Source organism: Orbicella faveolata, unplaced genomic scaffold (genome assembly GCF_042242905.1).
Source record: "Orbicella faveolata isolate gen_17 unplaced genomic scaffold, um_ofav_v1 contig_37, whole genome shotgun sequence".
Classification (NCBI taxonomy): Eukaryota; Metazoa; Cnidaria; class Anthozoa; order Scleractinia; family Merulinidae; genus Orbicella; species Orbicella faveolata.
The window spans coordinates 1,012,181-1,031,009 of record NW_028301566.1 but is presented as its reverse complement, the minus strand read 5'-3'; the positions used below and the strand labels follow the sequence as shown (position 1 = coordinate 1,031,009).

Below are 18,829 nucleotides of genomic sequence, written 5' to 3'. Positions count from 1 at the left end.
AACTTGAACTTGCAATTTGTTATTCATGACGTTAGTGAGTTTGTAAGAAGAATACATTAAAGATAATGAAAGGCTCTTTGAAAGAAAACATTTGACGACGGCAAAGACCAAAGGATTTTTCCGTTGTGTACAGCACGTTTCTGAAGCTTGCTTTTATTGATGCCCTTACCACCTTTATTGAACTGAAAAAGCGGAAAAAATTTAAGTGGTTGTCATCTCGTTCTGGTGCAAACAAACAACCTCATTTTACTTTCTTAAACATCTCAAGAGACAAACCTCTCCCTGCGGCCTTAGTTAAGATGAACACGACGATGAACAGTTCAGCCCAAGGTCCTTACAACTGTGAAGGCTCAACTTTTCCAGAATCAGACAAGGAAAGGCGAGCTTTTGAACAATTTTGCGGATGCATAATACCGCCAGACACTTGGCATTCGGTGGTAGAAGTGGTGCTCAGTAAATTGTTGCTAATCATATCGGTTCTAGGGAATTTGCTCGTCATAATCGTTTTACAGCGGATGAAGCGGAGCGGAGATCATTCTGGGGCAATGAAACTCCTCATCCAGAACCTATGTGTGGCCGACATGGCTGTTTGTATTATCTACAACATTTACGAATTCGTAGGGATCGATTCAAAGGCTTCCATAACACCTGTTTGTAAACTCATTGGCGGCTTATCTTGGACTACACTGTCTGCCTCGTCCTGCCTGATATGCTGTGTTACAGCAGAACGTTACCTGGCTGTTGTCAAACCATTTGATTTTGATGTTAATACTCGCAGAACAGTTCTTATGGTTGTATTTTCTTGGTATTATTCTCTTATCTTCACTCTACCGGATTTTTACTTCTTAACGAGGCAGGAAGCACGATTTTGCGGGCGAGGAATTATTCCGTTTTGTTCGTACGACTATATTCAAGGTACCGATATTACAGTGATGCTTCTGATGACTTTGTCAGCAACCTTTCTTGTTCCACTTATTTTTATCTTGGCCGCCAATATCGCTGTTGTGCGGTCACTACTGCAAAGTCAAGGGTCAAGACTTTTCCGAAAGTTTCGTCGCCCGAATGACCAGGGAAGAGGAGGAGTCGTATTTATTGTGCTCTTATTAACCGCCATCTTTGTTTTGTGTTCGGTGCCCTTTGCTACATACCTACTGTTAATTGCAGTGTCTGTGACAGTACCAAAGGAATTCGCTATAGTAGCTTACTATCTTATGCTTGTCAACAGCACAGCTAATGCTTTTGTCTACTCATTTTTCAGTTCTGTATTCCGCAGAAACTGCATGGAATTATTTTCACCAGTGTTTATGTACTTTAGAAGTTTACTGAGACGTGCGCGACTTAATTTGTGATCTTTTTAGAAAAACGGAATGGAGTCTTCTCCAAAGTGTCCCAGAAGCGACTCAAAAGTGATTCTTCATGTAATAAATTTAATTATAACTAGAAATTCTGAGTACTCAGTTTATGTACTAGCTGCGGAGTGCAATTTGCTTTCAAAGATTTTGTACGTTGTCGACATCTGCCAGGTTGTGGAATCGTGGAAAGTACTTTTCGTCTGTTTACTTTAATATTTTGATTTGCCTTCTCAATCACTTTCATTGTATATTTTTAAGCTTAGTTATTATGGAGAGACGTAAAAAATAAGATTTTATATTTCCTGTAGAAATTTGTAATTACTTATATATACAATGCAAATCGAGAAAATCCTTATGCATAGCAAAAAAACAATGTTATTAACTTTAAGAGTGCGGGTTCTACTTTCGTCGTTTGCCTTCTCGTCCAGTGTACTATGAAAAGACTAATCGAGTATTTTTACAGTTATCCTCTTTCACACACAAGGGATCACAGGTGCAAAGAAAACGCAGAGGAGCCAGCGGGCAAGTAAGCCTTTTCACGAGCTTTTCTGATTTGCATAAAATTACATGTGAACAAAATGCAAAGCCATTGCTCTCACAGAATGGAATTTGCCGTAGCCATGGTTTGGTAAGTTAAACGTTATGGCGCCTTAGGTACTGCCATGTTCACCAGGGAAGTTTTAAAGTCAGACATTAGATTTCCGATTATCCTAACCCATAGAAGAAATGCGAAACAGTTCAAAAGTCGAAAGTGGCGTAGGTCTGAATCACCAAACTAGCACCAAGGCAGAATGCTTTAATTTCACCTCAGGTTTTAGAGCGTTTTTATCCCATCAAACTTTTTGAACGAGACCGCGCTGCGTCAGTTGAGTATATATAGAAGTGACCAAAGACAAGTTCAGTTTCTTTTTTTGTTGTTGTTCTGTTTTTGTTGAAGTAGTATAACAGAAACCACAAGATACAGCAATGTACTTAAATAATAATAATAATAATAATAATAATAATAATAATAATAATAATAATAATAATAATCACTTTATTTAAGTGTCGATGTATTTAGCACTAATGTGCTAACTGGGGACACTGTACATAAAGAAACAAATATTTCAAATATAACATAAACTATTAAGAATCCCAACTAGTGGGAGGCTGACCAGTTGGCTATTTACACAACGCGGCCGAGGAGTTGAACTCGGGGCTACCGAGAACAAATCCAGATAGCGGTAGGGCGGAGGATTTGAACCAGATTTCAAATCCAGCGCCCTAAACCACTCGGCCACGCCGCCTCCTTATCATGAATAGGGAGCTTAAGCACGCGCGTTTTTGAGACGCGGACGGCAACCGGAAGAGAAGATTTCGCATGCTTGGACCGTATTGTCCCCCAGATTTTTATACTACTCGTCTCTAATGAAGAAAAGATACTTAGCAATGTGAATATGGTTGTGTGAGGACAAGTTTAAAGTGAAAAAAGCTCACTTCCGGTTACCGTCCGCGTCTCAAAAACGTGCGTGCTTAAGTTCCCCATTACATGGTGGGATGGTGCGATAGAAAGAAACCTTGGATTCATTCGGCTCTTGATACCTCCTCCTGCACTGTAGAGGCACGGTGGCCTCATGGTTAGTGCGAGCGGACCGGGTTCGAGCTCTCCTGTGTTCTTAAAGGTTTTACGAAAGATTGAAAGATAATTTGACTCGGTAATATCTATGGGAGGGAATTCGAAAGACAAAAACAATCTACTCCATAGGAACAACCACGCACATGGTAACGTTACCTGCGGAAGAACTGACCTTGCGAATGACGCCTACATGCACATGGGGGATAACTCTTCCAGCCTCATCCTCCTTGGTTGAGCACCAGGTTGCGCACATTTCTCTCCTGGAGCAGCACATCGTTCCGATGAGAGAATTTCTATCGGTTCTTACCCCTATTTTAAAGCGGCCACCCATAATTTAACACACGTAGTTTGGCTTTGTTTTGGAAATGGCGATGACAGATAAGAATCCGAAATAGAAAAAGACCATCGTGTGATGTGATAGAAACATTCAAACATATGTGATTATCTTGACGTTATTCCATGTTCACTAAGCACTTTAAACCCGATGGTAAGTACACGAACCCATTAAGCAGCCACCTTCCATTTCCCCGAGGGTGCAGGGCGCTGTACTGAGAACAGGCATGCATGTAATGGTGATAATTATTTGGAAAGCAACTAAAATAAGCAAACAAACAAATTAAATAAAGAAACAAACAAACATCGGAGAACATCGGCCCATCTTCTCCACCCAATTCCAGTCCCTCTCCTAAAAGTTAGGCGTAGGCGCCCAGTTTCCAGTGTAAGAACGCGGAACATTTCTGAAGAGGTCTTTCGATTTTCCGATGAAAGCGGGGACAGTTCTACTGAATATTCATCAGTTTTCAATTCATTTAGGTAGAGAATGCCTCTTGTAAAGGTAACTCTGAGGTGTTAAAACACCTTGGTCGTAAACTTGGCCGGCCTTGCTTGACTTACTTGATCGTTTGATCTGCTGATTAAGAAAGAATATGTCGGATCTGGAAGACATCGAAGATATATTCGAGGTAGGGAGTTAGAGTAACTTCTTTCATGGTAATTCTAAGAACGTTAATTTCAGAGTAAAATGAACATTTATCAACATGTATGTGTAATTATTACTCGGATAGACTACAGTTTTGATATATAAAGTCTCACATGTATGTTTATAAGACTTAAACGTTAGACTTGAGAATGTTTGAGGTTAGTAGTTTATTCTAGCTAAATGTAAGCTTCAATCAGTATACGAGTAGCATACACACGTTTGTTCAAAGGCCAACTGCATGTGGTTGGCCACAGGAAATCAGACGGGAAAGAAAACTCGATTTATTTGTATGACGTCGGGCGGATATTATGTAGCTTGCTGGCTGTGTTGAAGAGATCTGAAGAATAGGGCCATTCATCTTGGGACTCTGAAGTTGACACTGTGTCGAGTTGTTTAATCATGTGTTTACAGCAGCTGAATAGCAGAGATATCGGAGACGTCACGTATTGTTATTAAATTGATTTTACTGTTGAAACTAAGAATTTTGCTGTTTATTATAAAGTGGCCAGTATAGATATTAAAATATGAATATACCAAAAAGTAGTTGTTTGTGAAATGACGTTTTCCCCTAACGGATGAGACGAAAGCTCTAAAAGCTAACAGAATTTTTTTCTACAAGTTACATGGCTTCGATAAGCTAATTAAAACTGAAAGGACCATCCACGAGTACAGGTTTGCTTAGCTCACCATTAGAGAAATATCAACCTTAAAAAATCAAAATCTGGAGATTGGCGACTTCGCCCCTTCTCAACTTCCAAAAGCTTAGTACGTAATTGAATTCCGCACTTTCAACCAAGAAAATGCATCAAATATCCCCCAACATTTCCCAGAATCAGGCTAAATGTAATAGTGTGAAAACATGCTTCATATTCGGGAGATTTGGTGACTCATTGGAGACTGGGGAGTTTTGTAGCTCTTGCCGCGTTTGCATGGGAATGAAATAATTGGTTTAGTATACATACGTGTTACAAATAAATTGTCGTACCTTGTGGTGTATCATTTGTTGTTAACTCCTCTAGCTAGTCTGGAGCAATTTTGGGGAGTTGCCTCAGTTATTTTATAATGTTATTTTGCCTGCTGTTTGAAGCAAATAAATCAACTGAAATTAACCCTGTTATCTCAACTCCTCCATAGAATTACAATTTCAGTCAAAATGTATCTGCTTTAATACACTAATTCAACCTGGCACATGTCCACTTTGGAAAAGGGTGTTACAATATAGTATGACTAGTATCCAGTGTATCTTATGACCCCCGAAGAGTATGCACTGACAAGTTGTTGACTAATTTTGTAAATTTGGTTGAGCTATCCCATTTTTTGCCAAAGTTTAACTTGATCTTTTGCGTAATAATATTACAATCTTTTGAAAACAAACAAACAAACAAACACTTCTTTCATGTGACTTTTCATGTTTACAACCATTTATTTCTTAGGGATGGTTAGAGAAACCAACAGAAGAAGATACTAGTAAGACCAAGGGCTGGTTAAAAAAGTCTTTTACCAAGAAATGGAAGAAGGGCTACTATGTACTCCGAAAATATTGTGCAGGTGATCAACCTTTCCTTCAGTGGTTTGATAGAGAGGATGGCTGGCGACGGCAAATGCCACGTGGGACATTAGAACTGTTTCCAAGATACAAGGTGTTTAAAAGACTGGAACACAGAGCTAGGCAACATGTTTTTGAGATAAGCACTGATGCTGAGACATTCATATTGGCTGCTGAGAGCGAGACTGTCATGGATCTGTGGGTGATCCAATTACAAATGCAAAGTACCTTGAATCCACAAGTAGCAGGTGGGTGTAGGTTTGATGTTGGGTAAAAGTGTGAGATCGTTAAGTACATGGTGATTTTCACCAGTAGCTAGCTCACCAGTCCCTCTTTTTACACCCGAGCAGAAAATATACCTCTGGCACTTGAGTCCTGGGCAGCCGACAGCATACATCATGGTAGAATATTATGAAAAGCTTTTGGGCTTAAACATGGAGTGATCCTATATAACGAGGCTGAGGTGTTCAGCCTGCCAGTCACAAATCCCAACAGACGACCAATGCTTCTATTTGATTGGCTTATTCACTCGGATGTAATTTTTGCGCATTGCCACAAAATTCTGTAGAGCCATCAGGTATAATTTTCTGTTTTATTTTACAACTAAGTAAACAATGCCTTTTGAACTAAATGAACGGTAGCTTCAGGAGAAGAGTTTACAAATGAAATTGACTTTTTTAATTTCAACTTTATAATTTTGTTCCTCCGCTTGCAAAAGCCTATCGTATGAATTCATTCTGTTCACTCAAATTTATAAGATGCTGTGTCTAGTTCTTTTGATGCCAGAGTGTCTTTGCTCCTTCAAGGATTAACATGGTTGCAAAATAAGTTTGGAAACTAAACTAGTAAAAAAACCCAGATACAAGCAGACTGATTTACAACCGATTTAAAGCATAATAATTCTTGTAACTACTCAGATCGTTTAGTTTTTACTATTTTGAGTAGTTTTTTTGCTTATTTAAGTTTAATGTATATTCTTTTGCTGTATGATATTCTCTGTATTAAATGCAAAATAAAATGGTTGTTGTTGTTGTTGACTGGGAAGGTAATATATTATATCTACAGTAATATGGTTATTCTTCAGCCAGTTATCTAAAAGAGATTTCATGAGGTGAACACTGGCTGCTGTCGTACTCTTGCTGTTAAAATTCAGTCAGCCTTTGACAAACGCAATTTTTGTTTTTCTTGCATTCAGCAATGAGTTTCCTTCTCCTTTCTAACGTCAATATTCAGGCAAAATCTCACTTTGCCATTTTTTAAGTTCTCTTGTTTCTTTGTAGTACTTTTTGTTTCCAATTTCTTTGCTCTGAATATAGTTTGAGAGATAACTCAGTGTTATTCAATTTGCATTTTGTTTGCACCATCATTACGCTCATAAATCTGAATAATTTTGAATATCCCACCAAACTCTGTCTGTGTTCACAGGCTAACCAACATCACCTCTTAGGAAATTTGTTTTCGTTCTCGGCATGCGGATATAAATGGAAACAGATAGCTCACTGATCGCAGGCATCAGCTTTGTTATTTTATTTAGCTGCAAAATTGAATATTCCGTGAAGCAACGAAGATAATTCATCATTTTTGTCCTTCCAAAGGCATCTTCTAAAGTGTTAATATAAGTTTTATTTTGACTCTGTTTTTACTATTTACCTTATATTATTCTACGTAAATGACTCCGTTGTTTTAACAAAAAAAAAAAAAAACGCTATTTCTCCACAACTTCTATGTTACATGACTGTTATTTCGGCTATCCACCATTGCACAAAAAAGCCAATAAAGTGCTTCAAAGTTGGCATGTCCCTGCCTTTTATGGGATCGCTTCGTGTTTAAGCAGGAAAATATCAAATCTTTTTCATGTCATTCTCCTTTTCTACCAATAATATGTCTAATAATTGACACAAAAGTATATTATTTTAAGGTTACAAGAATATATTAGGTTTAAAGTTATTCAAATCGATTAGCCTGGAGGCTAAACGAGCTGTTTTCAAGATAGCCTCCAGCCTTATCAAGCAGATACCTTGTAAACATTCTCTGTGTTGTTATTTTTATAGGTGAAGTGTTCAGGGTCAAAGGCAGCAGTAGTCGACAACTGCAGCGAATTGGAGCCAAGGAACAACAGTGCCTGCTACATATCTCCAGATGGGGTCTGACCTTAGCTCTGGAGCGGACACGAGCTGTGCTGGCTCAGTGGCCCCTAACAACAATTCGGAGCTATGAAGCTATGGATTCTAATGAGTTTATATTTGAAGCTGGAAGAGCTTCACCCATGGGTGAAGGGAAATACAACTTCTTCACACACAATGGTGATGACAACAAGATTTTTGATGTGATAGACAGTTTTGCCTCTGCTCGGCTCAGAAGACGTCAGGATAACCGCCCCCCGGCAGCTTCAAGTGAATTAACAGAAGATGACATTGAGAGAGCGTATGATCAACTAAGGTTTAGCCTCCAACCCATCTCAGGTATCAGCTGTGAATGTCGCATGACTGTTAGTATCAAATTTTTGCATGTCTGACCATAAAGCTGTAAATCGTTGGTAGTATTTACTTGACTAAGTGCCACCTCCAAATCTTTAAGTAAGGTTTGTCAACATATTCACTTCCTACCCACTAATGTCAACTGGATGTTTAGAGGGTGGGGAGGGGCTAAGGCAAGTCCATTTTTGGACATTAGTGCGTACATTTGACCAAATCTACCAAAAACTGCCCTTTGAAAATAAAGTTTTACTTCATGTTGTAGCTATTATAGGATGCTTAGGGTGCAAACACATACTAATAAGCCCTCCTGAGCATCTGACAATGTCCGACTCTCAAATCAGTAGAAATCTAAATGGCTGCCGTATTGGTGAAAAGGTCCATTGGAAGCAAGTGAATAATGGTGCCATATATGTCACAAGAAATTTAAATGACAGCTACCGCTTATTATTAATTTTGTGGTTGACTGGCTGCTGTTGGATGCCATAAATGTACGGTCTTTGTGATCAAGAGTGGTGCTAATCCAGGAAATTAAGTTGACTGCTGAACCAATGGAATAAAATCTGTCTTTATTTAGTCCCTTCAGTCAACCGGAATGGTCATGTGAGAAACATCAACCAGAGTGTTCCACAAGCAATTGATGCAGGAGGAATGCAGGAAATGTACAATCACATAGGCAGGTCAGACAGCATAGGCAGTGCACACAGCTTAGGAAACTTTTCAATTACCTCAGAATCTGCTCTCAGCTACAATCGCTTGGAGAGACTTCCAAGTTGGGGCTCCAGCTCTACTCAACCCAGAGAACAGTACAACAGACTTAACCCTGCAGTGCCATCAGCTGGTAGCATACGTGAAGGTAGCTATGACAGACTGGCTCGCTCACCAAGTACTACAAGCCGTAACTTACCTGAGTCACTGGTAAGGCACTTGTTAAGAGTAGTTGTACACGATAAAGCTGTTAATTTATGCCAGTGAAGTAGATCTTATCCCCACTTTTCTTCTCAGTCTTGTCAGACTAAAATATTTATTGTCTACTCTTGTCACATGAAGTATGTTTACATCATAGTATGGAGCTGTTCGCAGTGTAGTCTGTGGTGCATTAATCCTTTTAATTAGTTCCCGATACATGTAAATTAGAAGATTGGGTCATACTTATGAGACATATTAATCCATTGACTCCCAGAGCTTTTTGCCAAAAACGCATTTTTTGGACATTTTGGAGATTTTCAGGCTGGATATGGGCCAAATTAGCTCCAATCTACTCAAAAAGGCATTTGCAACATGAAAGCATGCCTTTCTTTCCACTAGCATCATGTTTTACAACATTTTTCCTCAGGCATGTGCAGAAATCAAAATTTTGAGAGAGTGATCTACGTCTTTAGGCTTTTCTTTTCCTTTTTTTTTGCCTTTCCTTTTTCTCCTTTTCTTATCTTTTTGCAGCAGTGATTGACCTTCTACTGGGCTTGCTTCCAGTCCAAAAAATTCTGCGAAAGCACCGTGGAGACAGGCAATTTTTACCATGGATTAGCTACGTGTAGTCGCAGGAAATTTTGCTCCTAGTTTTTCACTCAAATTTCTTAGCATTTTCGTGCATATTTCAGGCTCCATTGAACCAATCACTCTGATCTGGGTATCATTGGAAAGATCTTTTCCTCCTGCAGAAGTTGAGTATAGATGATGCCAAATTTGGTCAAAGGTGATGACATCAGAAGTGGAACAAAGGCCAAGGCTTGTCATGGCCGGTTATGGGCAGCATGGGAGTCAATGGGTTAAGAACATACAAGAGAAACCAGTCTAAACCTTAGACCAAATAGGCCACTTCTGATGATTGTGAGTCCAAGAGGATGCAAGTAAAAGAAATGAATTAACATGCTCATTCAAATTCCTATGTTTGTGTCCTCTAGGCCTCACTGCCAAGCTGAATTTTAATGTATTGAAAACAGTCTATTCTCCATCATGGAATATTTAAAATGTTCGAAAATCATTAATTAAAAGAGAATTTCTGAAGGAGTAGTTGTGACTCAGGTGTGGTTGTCTTCACTCTCAGTGTTAAAATTTCCCTCCAACCAACACTGCCTGGGTTTGAGTTCCAAAGTCTTTGCTAAATGGGGGTTGCATTTTTGTTTGTTCTTGTATCTGTTTTGTGAATTTTTATCCAGGTTTTCCTGTTCTCTCCCCCCCCCCCCTCCCCTCCCCAAATACAATATTTCTAACTTCTACCCTGGATATGCCACAGCACATTTTCAGTTATTATCTTTACATTATGACCTTCATATTTGTGTAACAATATGGAAAGCAGTGAGAAATTTGTTATCATCTAACTTACAAGACCTTTTATCCACTATTCTGCTTGCTAGACAGGCCTGACTCCATGATACATCTTGTGGTGTTTACAGGACAGAGGATTAGAAGTGGATGGGGGATGTCCCCTGAACCAGCTCCCAACCAGTCAACAGATGTCAGGAGAGCAAATGACCCCCACCACAACCAAAGATCATTTTGGAATGGGAGGATCTTTTGATGAATTGACAAGAAGCAGTGAATACTCCAAAGAATCAAGTAATATGCAATCAAAGCCAGAGCTACCTAGCAGACCAGAATCCACTCAGCAAGGTACTCCACCTGACCAACAGAAAGGGCCAAAGTACTCAAGAAGAGAACACTCACTATCCATAGTTGGATCTCCAAATTTTATGTACTTGAATGCAGCTTATTCCTCTAGTGTTGAGGTTCTGCCAGCCCTGTATGCTACAGTTGATCTAAGCAAGAAGAAAAAGAACAGAGCGGCAGTTGCTGAGAGAGCTTCAGACACTGCACTGACTAGACGGAGAAGCAAGAGCTCTGACAGCATTTTAAGTACATCACCAACTTTCACCCACTTTACAGCATTTGCAGCAGATGCTGAATACAAAAGCTCTGAAGATTCATTAATTTCCATGATCCCTCCACAAACACCATGCACTGAAAGGGTTTCTTTGGCTCTTAAAAGCTCAGTGTCAGAACCTTCAGATGTTGGAGATCAAGCTGAGTGCATTACTAATCTTCCAGCACTTCCAGCTAAGAAGGGCAACTATGGTGGACAGGTGGAAGCTTTGGAGAGAACTTTATCTGAAGTGTCACACTTTTCACAAATGGAAAAGTGATGGCAGGCTTGTGATAAATGAACATGTTAGTTCAACCTTGGTTTATCCTGAAAAGACAGCGTTACTCATGATAACAATATATTAAAAAGAATTTTTCTTGCAAAGAATACTGAATGGTGCCAGCAACTATGGTCATCAAGGTCATAAATAGAGGTAGAGGGTGGATGGGATAAATAGCTATGACTATAGGGGAGGTGCTGAGAGGTAGTCCTTTGATACAGTTTTAATTCAAGCACCCTGTGTCAAATTTGTTGTCGGTTGATAAAGTATTTGCTTTTAATTATTATTTCAGCCTAAAGAGGTATCTTTTGTTTAACCATAATTAAAAGGCTGCTTTATTTCATAATTGTTTTGCAGTGGGCAGTAAAAAAAAAAATGGTGGAAATTTCTGGGAATTAAACTAGGGAAGGATTCCTGTGCAGTTTATGTAGTTTCAGGAAAAAGAATTGGTTATGTAATTTCCCATGATAAGAAATCAACATATTTGATAGAAACTGAGAGTATGCTGTCTACCATTTAAATATAGGAAATTAATGCTTCATTAAGTTGCAGTAATTTTTGTTATCTTTAATTTCTGGGTCATTGATTATTCAGCATGTTAATTTCTGCAACCTTTATTTCCACCAGTTTTGTTCCAAATTCTCCATACACTCCAGACTCAATTTTAGCCCCACCTTTACGTTAATTTTTTTATTGGGAAGTAATTAGTCCTTCAATTTGCATTAATTTGAGTCATGTTAATTGTTAATACCTTAATTATCACAAAATTAAAACTTCCTATAATAAGGTAATTGTTAGCATGCCACTGGAAGTTGGAGCTCCTTAAACCAGCAGCAGCTCCCACTGCTGTCTTTCAGTCATAAGGCCATCCCTGGGTACCCAATCAGATTGCATGTTTTCTTGTGTGTTATGCTAGTAACATGGCTAAATGTAATATGGGCAAAGTTTATCTCGAGCCAATGCTGGTCAGTGGCCTTTCAGGGTAACCATGTTCCGAGGGGTCTCATGTGGGGTTTTACAAGGCTTATGTGTTTTGCTTGCCGATTGTTACAGCACATGCAGTTTGCTTCAAGTGCCATTCATGCTTGTAGCATGCTTTTGCTGGTGACAGTATGCATATGGGTTGGTTCAGTATCTCCACTGACTCTGTCAGTGTGACTGAGCCTGGTGGTCACCACTCTCAGGGTTTCCATGGATACCTGCATGCTCTGCTCATATCTTGCCAGGCTCTACCATCCCTTAGGCACCTTTCTCAAGCTCCAAAATTGGCGATGTGTTTAAATGATTATGATGGGAACACACAACTTAAAAATAACTATTTCTCTTTATTCAAATATAATATATTTTTTCCTGAAACAAATTCTGCCTCTGTAACATTCTCATTACTTCAAAATAATTTTATTGTCAAATTTACAGACATAGCACCAAAAATAAGCTGCTACTTAATTAAAGTTTAAATTACCATTTAAATTCTGAATTTCTTAAGAGACTAGTGGAAGGATGTTATGTTTAATCAAATCTATCATGGGAGTTATTGGGAATAAGCAGCATTTGTTTAGCAAATAAAATAAATCTTGTGAATATACCCAAATGTTGTAGATTGATGCAATTTCATCCATGATGATAAAATTCCACAGGTTTGGGATATCAGCCTCTATCTCATCTTAAGTAAGTAACTTATAACTACCTGATTTTTCAAACCAATTCTTGTTTCCATTGGCCCTCAATTTTTTTAACTTCTTGATAACTGGAACCAAGAGTTGTTTCCCTCCCCTCAGTCGAGCACTGTTAATTTTACCCTGATTTCTTGAATGACCCAATTTTTCAAACCAGTTTTCGTTTCCCTTGGAAGTTTGAAAAATCGGGTTTCCACTTAAGAAATAGAAAACATGTACCGTGTTTCTATTGAGTTATAGAAACACAAGTGGAAGTTTGGGAGAACAAGAAATGCTGTGGGAACACAAGCTGCAGGTGAGTGTTTCCACAGCTTTTTCGAGTTCTCCCAAACTTTCACAGGTGTTTCTATAACTCGATAGAAACACGGAGAACATGTTTTTTTTATTTCTTTTAGAAAACACCGCAACGAAAAAAAGGAAAACACCTTGTTAACTTTGATTATCAAAAAAATTCTCTTTGCTTGCACCATCTTTACGTCAACAGCTCTTGCTAGTTCTGTGTTTCTACTGAGTTATAGAAACAAAATTTTTAACCAATCAGTGCTCGTATTTTCTTAGGACTGTTTTCTAATGTGTAATAATATAACATAAAATTATGTTGCACTGAAGAGCTGTGCCATTTAATTAAAATCTAACATAAATTCCCCAGTAAATCGATGCCTACCCTTGGTATTATTGAAAAAAGGCTACATATCCAATAGATCAAAACAATTAAAGTGGGATGACTATTGTTGACTTCTGACAGATAAATAATCTGTCGTGGAATTATTTATCAATTTGAATACTGTGTACATGTCTGTTAAACTGCCCAGTTATAATCTTCCTGTGATCTGACGACTCAGTTTTCTTCCTTTGTTACGTGAATATACTTAATAAGCAATTCTAAACAATGTAATTGACTTTTGATATGTAATGTTTGCCATGTAAAAGACTTAAACTACTGTCACAAAAATATCTCCCTTCTATTTTAACAATAAACACGTCTGTTTGCTGACTGATAAAATTAATATAATTTGAACTATCAAAATAATGTAATAACACAATGCTGTTCGCACTTCACTGTTGGACATATTCATTTAACATAACTGATATAAGTATTGCTGGTAAAAAGTGAGACCAAACCTTTAGTAGGGTTTCATGGTGTAAAAGATACACTACACGTTACAATACAACACTGCCTCACAAACCTATTGTTTTCATTGTATTCCTCGTGTTTTTTGTCCTTTTGTTGTCTATTGTTTTACATCATCTGTGTCTTCAACACCAAGTAAGAGCGTACTACTTTGAAAGAGAAGAGTATACTTCATCTTTTTTCTGTTTTAAAAAACCCAAATATTAGTAATTTCTCTTCAGTTTGGATGTGGTCTTAAAACTACCTACAATAGAAATAAATCACTTAAAATATACAAATTTACTGCTACATATACTTTTATACTATTTTTTACTCTTGTCAAATGATTATTTGTGAAGTAGCCTCTATTACATGAAAGCTAACCAGAAATATGATCTAATCTTGGACATCACAAAAGCTATAAAACTAACAAAATGAGAATGAATATTAACCATTCAAATAAATGCTTCAATTTATCTGCATTGCTTTTACTTTTAGGACAAGTGGATTTTGATTGTTGAATCAAATTTTCTTTTCCTGAAACTAGTCTACTGACAGAGGAAATGAGAAACTGAGGCCTGCAACCAAAGTTTTCTCAGGTATCATTACATTTTATTAACATAATCAATGGCCAATTCCCGCTATGACATGCGCCTGCAGAGAATCATGGTAGTTGTATTCATCAATGAAAATAAATCAAATCCAGTCCCAGATGCCAAATACAACTACCACGATTCTCTGCAGGTGTGTCTCAGAGAGGGAATTGGCCATCGATAGGTGCATGCCTGAAGGAAGCCAGCTTGAATGACAATAACATATTAAGTTAACGTATAATTATTTCTTAGTATTTTTCTTGGCTTTGGTGATTTGCAGAGACTTGGGTCTGACCTGTGCTGTCTGATCTAATTCAGCATAAATGTCATCCCCTGGCTTGGCGTCAGACGGAGATGATTGTGACCTTGCAGGTCTTGTGGGTGGAGTCACTGCAGCAAAGACATCATCTGCGATAGTGTGACTGGCACCTCGTTCATCAACTTCAGCATATGTAGGCAATTCTTCACTTCCCTCCCTGGACAGCTTTTTAGGTTTTCTTTGCAGTTTTGTCAGATCTAAACCTCCAGCTTCTAGGGAAGCCTTTAAATTTGACACAAGCCCACTCTTTCCTGGCTTCTTAAATTCCTTGCCACCGTGATACCCTGCTAATGAGAGGATGTCAGGTGCACTGGTTTTTCTCTCTTTAGAAGGACTTGATCTTTGCTTTGGGATTGGTGGCTGCTTGACTGCACCTTTTTCTGGTGACAAAGTTACATAATCAATTCTAGCATAAGAATCAAGGTCATCCAAAGAAGTTGACTGTTGATGAGTCGTTTCCAGGGTTGATGAAGCATCTGTGCTGGCATAAGAATCAAGGTTATCCAAGGAAGATGCCTGTCGGTTGGTCTTTGCCAGCGATGGTGAAGTATCTACATGTAAAGGGCAGCGGACTGACTGCATGGTGGATGTAGAGCTTCTCTTTAACTCTGGGGAATCTCTATTGCAAGGGCTGCTGAGAGGGGAGCTGGTGCCCCCATGGCTTGAAAAGGATCTTTGCGCAGGAACCGGTACAGATAATGAATGTTGAGTTCTTGATTTATCAAGTGTATTGTACATGTCGTCATCATTTCTAGGCAGATGGGAAGCCATTAAATCGTCCTCCTTTTCATTATGAAGTGTAGGTCCTACTCGTTTAGTTCCAAGGGTATTGTACATGTCATCACCTTCATTACTTGATGAGGAATGTTTTTGCCATGCTGGAATTGGAGGTGTACTCACCCTTGTGGCATCAAGTGAATTGTACATTTTTTCACTGTCCACAGATGTTTGTTTGTTAATATGACCATGTATCTTCCTTGGTTGTACTGGGGAATGTGTTACTTTAGATGTACATGTATCTAGTGTGTTGTACATATCATCATTTTCATCAACCATGAGTGACTGGGATTTTTGAAGTTTTCTCAACTGCTCAGATGTCCTTCTATTGGGAGCTGGTGGTCTTGCTTTTGACATTTCCAGTGAGTGATACAGTTCACTGACTTCATCTACTGACTGGGATTTCTGAAGCATTGCATGTTCAGGTTTTTTCCTTGCAGGTGGTGGGGGAGGTTTTGCTTTACTTTGTATATCATCAACTTCAGCTACTGATGACGAATGTTTATCGTTTGGCCCAAAGAGCCTTCTAGCTGTTGGTTTTGGTACAGGCATGACAGATCCTTGAGATTCCGTGTTTCCTGGACGATGGGAAGCCTTGTGCGTAGACCTTGCTGGAGAGCCATGATCCAGTGTATTGTAGGTTTCCTCAGGAGCTGATGCATTACTTCGTGAAGTGGACAGGGTATGGTAGCCATCTTCATTTACCTGATAACCATCAGGTATAGCAACAGGATGCAGTGTCTCACCGATCACATTATAAACATCCTCTGTCTCTGGCTGTCGCAAGGTCGCTTGCAATTTAGGGCCACGGTTAAGGACATTATATTCTTGAGCTGACAGCACATGTTGATTAAGGGTATTGTACCCATCCTCGCCAACTCCTTGTTTCCCCTGTACTGGCTGATTCAAGGCATCCTGCACTGGTTGAGTCAAAGTGTCATATTGACCACCCACTTTAGATTCTGCTGACAATCTGCCTCCTGGCAGAATTTGAGGTAGACCCTGACTTGCGAGTGGTGTGCCTGTTTGTGTGACATCCCGGGATGGTAGATGTCCATATGGAGCTGAATAGGTGTTTTTCATCGAATTTGTCATTCCTGGTGAGAGCTGATCATCTGCAGTTGACGAAGATACTGATGCACTAGATACTAAATGATCATAACCCTTTTGTGAGTCATCCTTACTGACAGATGCAGCAGCAATGGGAACAGATTGTGTCTTTCTTAAGCTTTCATGGGAAGATGCTGTGCTCTGTATCTGACCTGCTCTAGACTTGACCACTTTATCCAAAAGCTTGTAAATCTCATCATGTTGAGGGGTGAGGAATGTGAACTTCCCTTCTCCTGTAGGAGCTCTTCGACCAGCTTCAACCGTGAACTTGCCTCGAGTACTCATGTACCGCCGTAGACATGTGAAAGGCCACGCTACAAGCAGCCTTCCATCCTTTGCACACAGAAGTCGCAGTTCACTATTTGCTATATGAAGGTGACATATATCCACTGCTCCTAGCTTTGCCATTTGGTCGTTTATTTCAGGTTCAACACAGAATGAGTTGACTGTTCAACAGAGGAAAAAATTGTTAAATTATTGATTAAAATTACCTTAAGGTTATTGTAGACCTTCAAGGGAGTCTTACAGAAAATCCTTCATATCTGCTCCATTATAATAAAACCATGATGATTGGAAAAAACTATGACTGCAAAGCTAATAAAATAGAGAAACAGAAGAGAATATTATTTTATTTATTCTGATTCTGCTTTTTATTAGCATTACAATCATATGTTCTTCCCTGTTTTGAAGATTCAAAAGAGACCTTGAAACATAAATAAACACTTAACTTTGGAGCGTGCACTTACAAAGAATGGAATGCAGGGATGCATTAATTTATCAGCAGAGTTTTTTAAGAGGAATCATAAATATTTCGTTGAATTAGCTTGTAGGCCAGTTTAGGGGAATGGTGGTTTTGTTCTTTTTTTTGCAAAATTATGGAGCTTGCTTGCAGCTCAGTCCAACTGATATCCCACCAATACAGACCTCACACTAGTTAAATAACACATATATAAATTTTACATGACTTAGGCTTCTTTAATTGCTAAATAGGAGAGGGGAGGGGGGAAGAAGGGAGGTTATCATCAAAGGGTTATTCATGGCTTATACAATGGAGATAAGAGTTAGATAATTTTTTTCAGTATAATCCGCTCCGTACCTCCCCTCGAGAGGAACTGAAGAATGATCAAAATGACATTTAAAAAATGGGGAGCTAGTCAGAGCAGAGGTCGTGAAGTGAACAATAACAAATGGTGCAATAATATTACACTCACCAATACTCTCCCTCTCCAAAATGAGAATCCACTGATTAAGTTCATCTTCTGAGTGAGCTGCCAAGCGATATGCATGATCGACTGTTTTGATTTCAAACGCAAATGGACGCTTTGGTTCATGGATTTTTAGGATTTCATAGCCTGGATAAAGAGCTAGAACTCCCTTCGGCTCTGTCTTTCGCCAGTTCTTTGTTCCAGCCGCATACAATTCCAAACTTCTGATGTTACTGGCCAATATGTGCTTGAATACAAAATGACGCCGCTTCCAATCCTTTTTTCCATGTTCATAAGTGCATTTGTCCAGAGTTCCCTAACGGAATTGAAGACAAGTCCAGGATCATCAATTACATTGCGACACAAGAGCTTCGTCAATGAGTGCATGAACTATATCAAGGATTAAAAAAATAACTGATCCTAAATTGTCTAAGACGTTAAGAAAGATTTTTGAAGATCTATATATTAGATATCTCTTGATAAAAATATGTAAATAGAGTGCGGTGAGCCACAAACCTCAAACAAAACGCGAACCTCCATGATCTGTAAGATCCGGCATCATTGCTTACTTCCTCCCTTTAGCGCCTTGGAGGAACTGGGAGCAACAATAACTTGTTGCTTGCACAGGTTACCCACGCCCTGAGAACTGCGGTCACGCAAGATGGCGGGCCAAGCGAATATCTGGGTAACTAACATTTTCTTGTTGTCCGTATATTCATGAATATGTCACTTCAGTTCAACGGAGATGACAAAAATAATTCCTCTCTTTCATCCAGCGAGTTTAGAAGACAAATCAGGAGGACCCCTTGGCGCATCATAATTTGAAAAAACAAAACAGAAAACAACAACAACAAAAACAGGCTCATAAATATAGTTAGTTGAAGATAATTTTGTTTTTTAAATTCTTCGAAACCCAAATTAACGAATCG

At 38.8% G+C, this 18,829-nt stretch overlaps 3 protein-coding genes across 3 annotated transcripts; 2 read left to right on the top strand and 1 right to left on the bottom strand.

Moving 5' to 3' along the window:
- The first annotated feature begins 228 nt into the window (after positions 1 to 228).
- On the top strand, positions 229 to 2,490 carry LOC110067844 (C-X-C chemokine receptor type 1-like). The gene has a single exon (XM_020775189.2). The coding sequence runs from the start codon at positions 300 to 302 to the stop codon at positions 1,347 to 1,349; it is 1,050 nt and encodes a 349-aa protein (XP_020630848.1). The 5' UTR covers positions 229 to 299; the 3' UTR covers positions 1,350 to 2,490.
- A 1,172-nt stretch (positions 2,491 to 3,662) lies between these two features.
- On the top strand, positions 3,663 to 12,700 carry LOC110067816 (uncharacterized). The gene is made up of 5 exons (XM_020775153.2): positions 3,663 to 3,929; positions 5,380 to 5,740; positions 7,544 to 7,954; positions 8,544 to 8,884; positions 10,363 to 12,700. The coding sequence occupies exons 1-5, from the start codon at positions 3,894 to 3,896 to the stop codon at positions 11,107 to 11,109; spliced, it is 1,896 nt and encodes a 631-aa protein (XP_020630812.2). The 5' UTR covers positions 3,663 to 3,893; the 3' UTR covers positions 11,110 to 12,700.
- On the bottom strand, positions 12,415 to 18,507 carry LOC110067832 (uncharacterized). The gene is made up of 3 exons (XM_020775174.2): positions 18,417 to 18,507; positions 17,907 to 18,216; positions 12,415 to 17,141 (listed from the first exon to the last, which is right to left on the bottom strand). The coding sequence occupies exons 1-3, from the start codon at positions 18,438 to 18,440 to the stop codon at positions 14,731 to 14,733; spliced, it is 2,745 nt and encodes a 914-aa protein (XP_020630833.2). The 5' UTR covers positions 18,441 to 18,507; the 3' UTR covers positions 12,415 to 14,730.
- Positions 18,508 to 18,829: the final 322 nt, after the last annotated feature.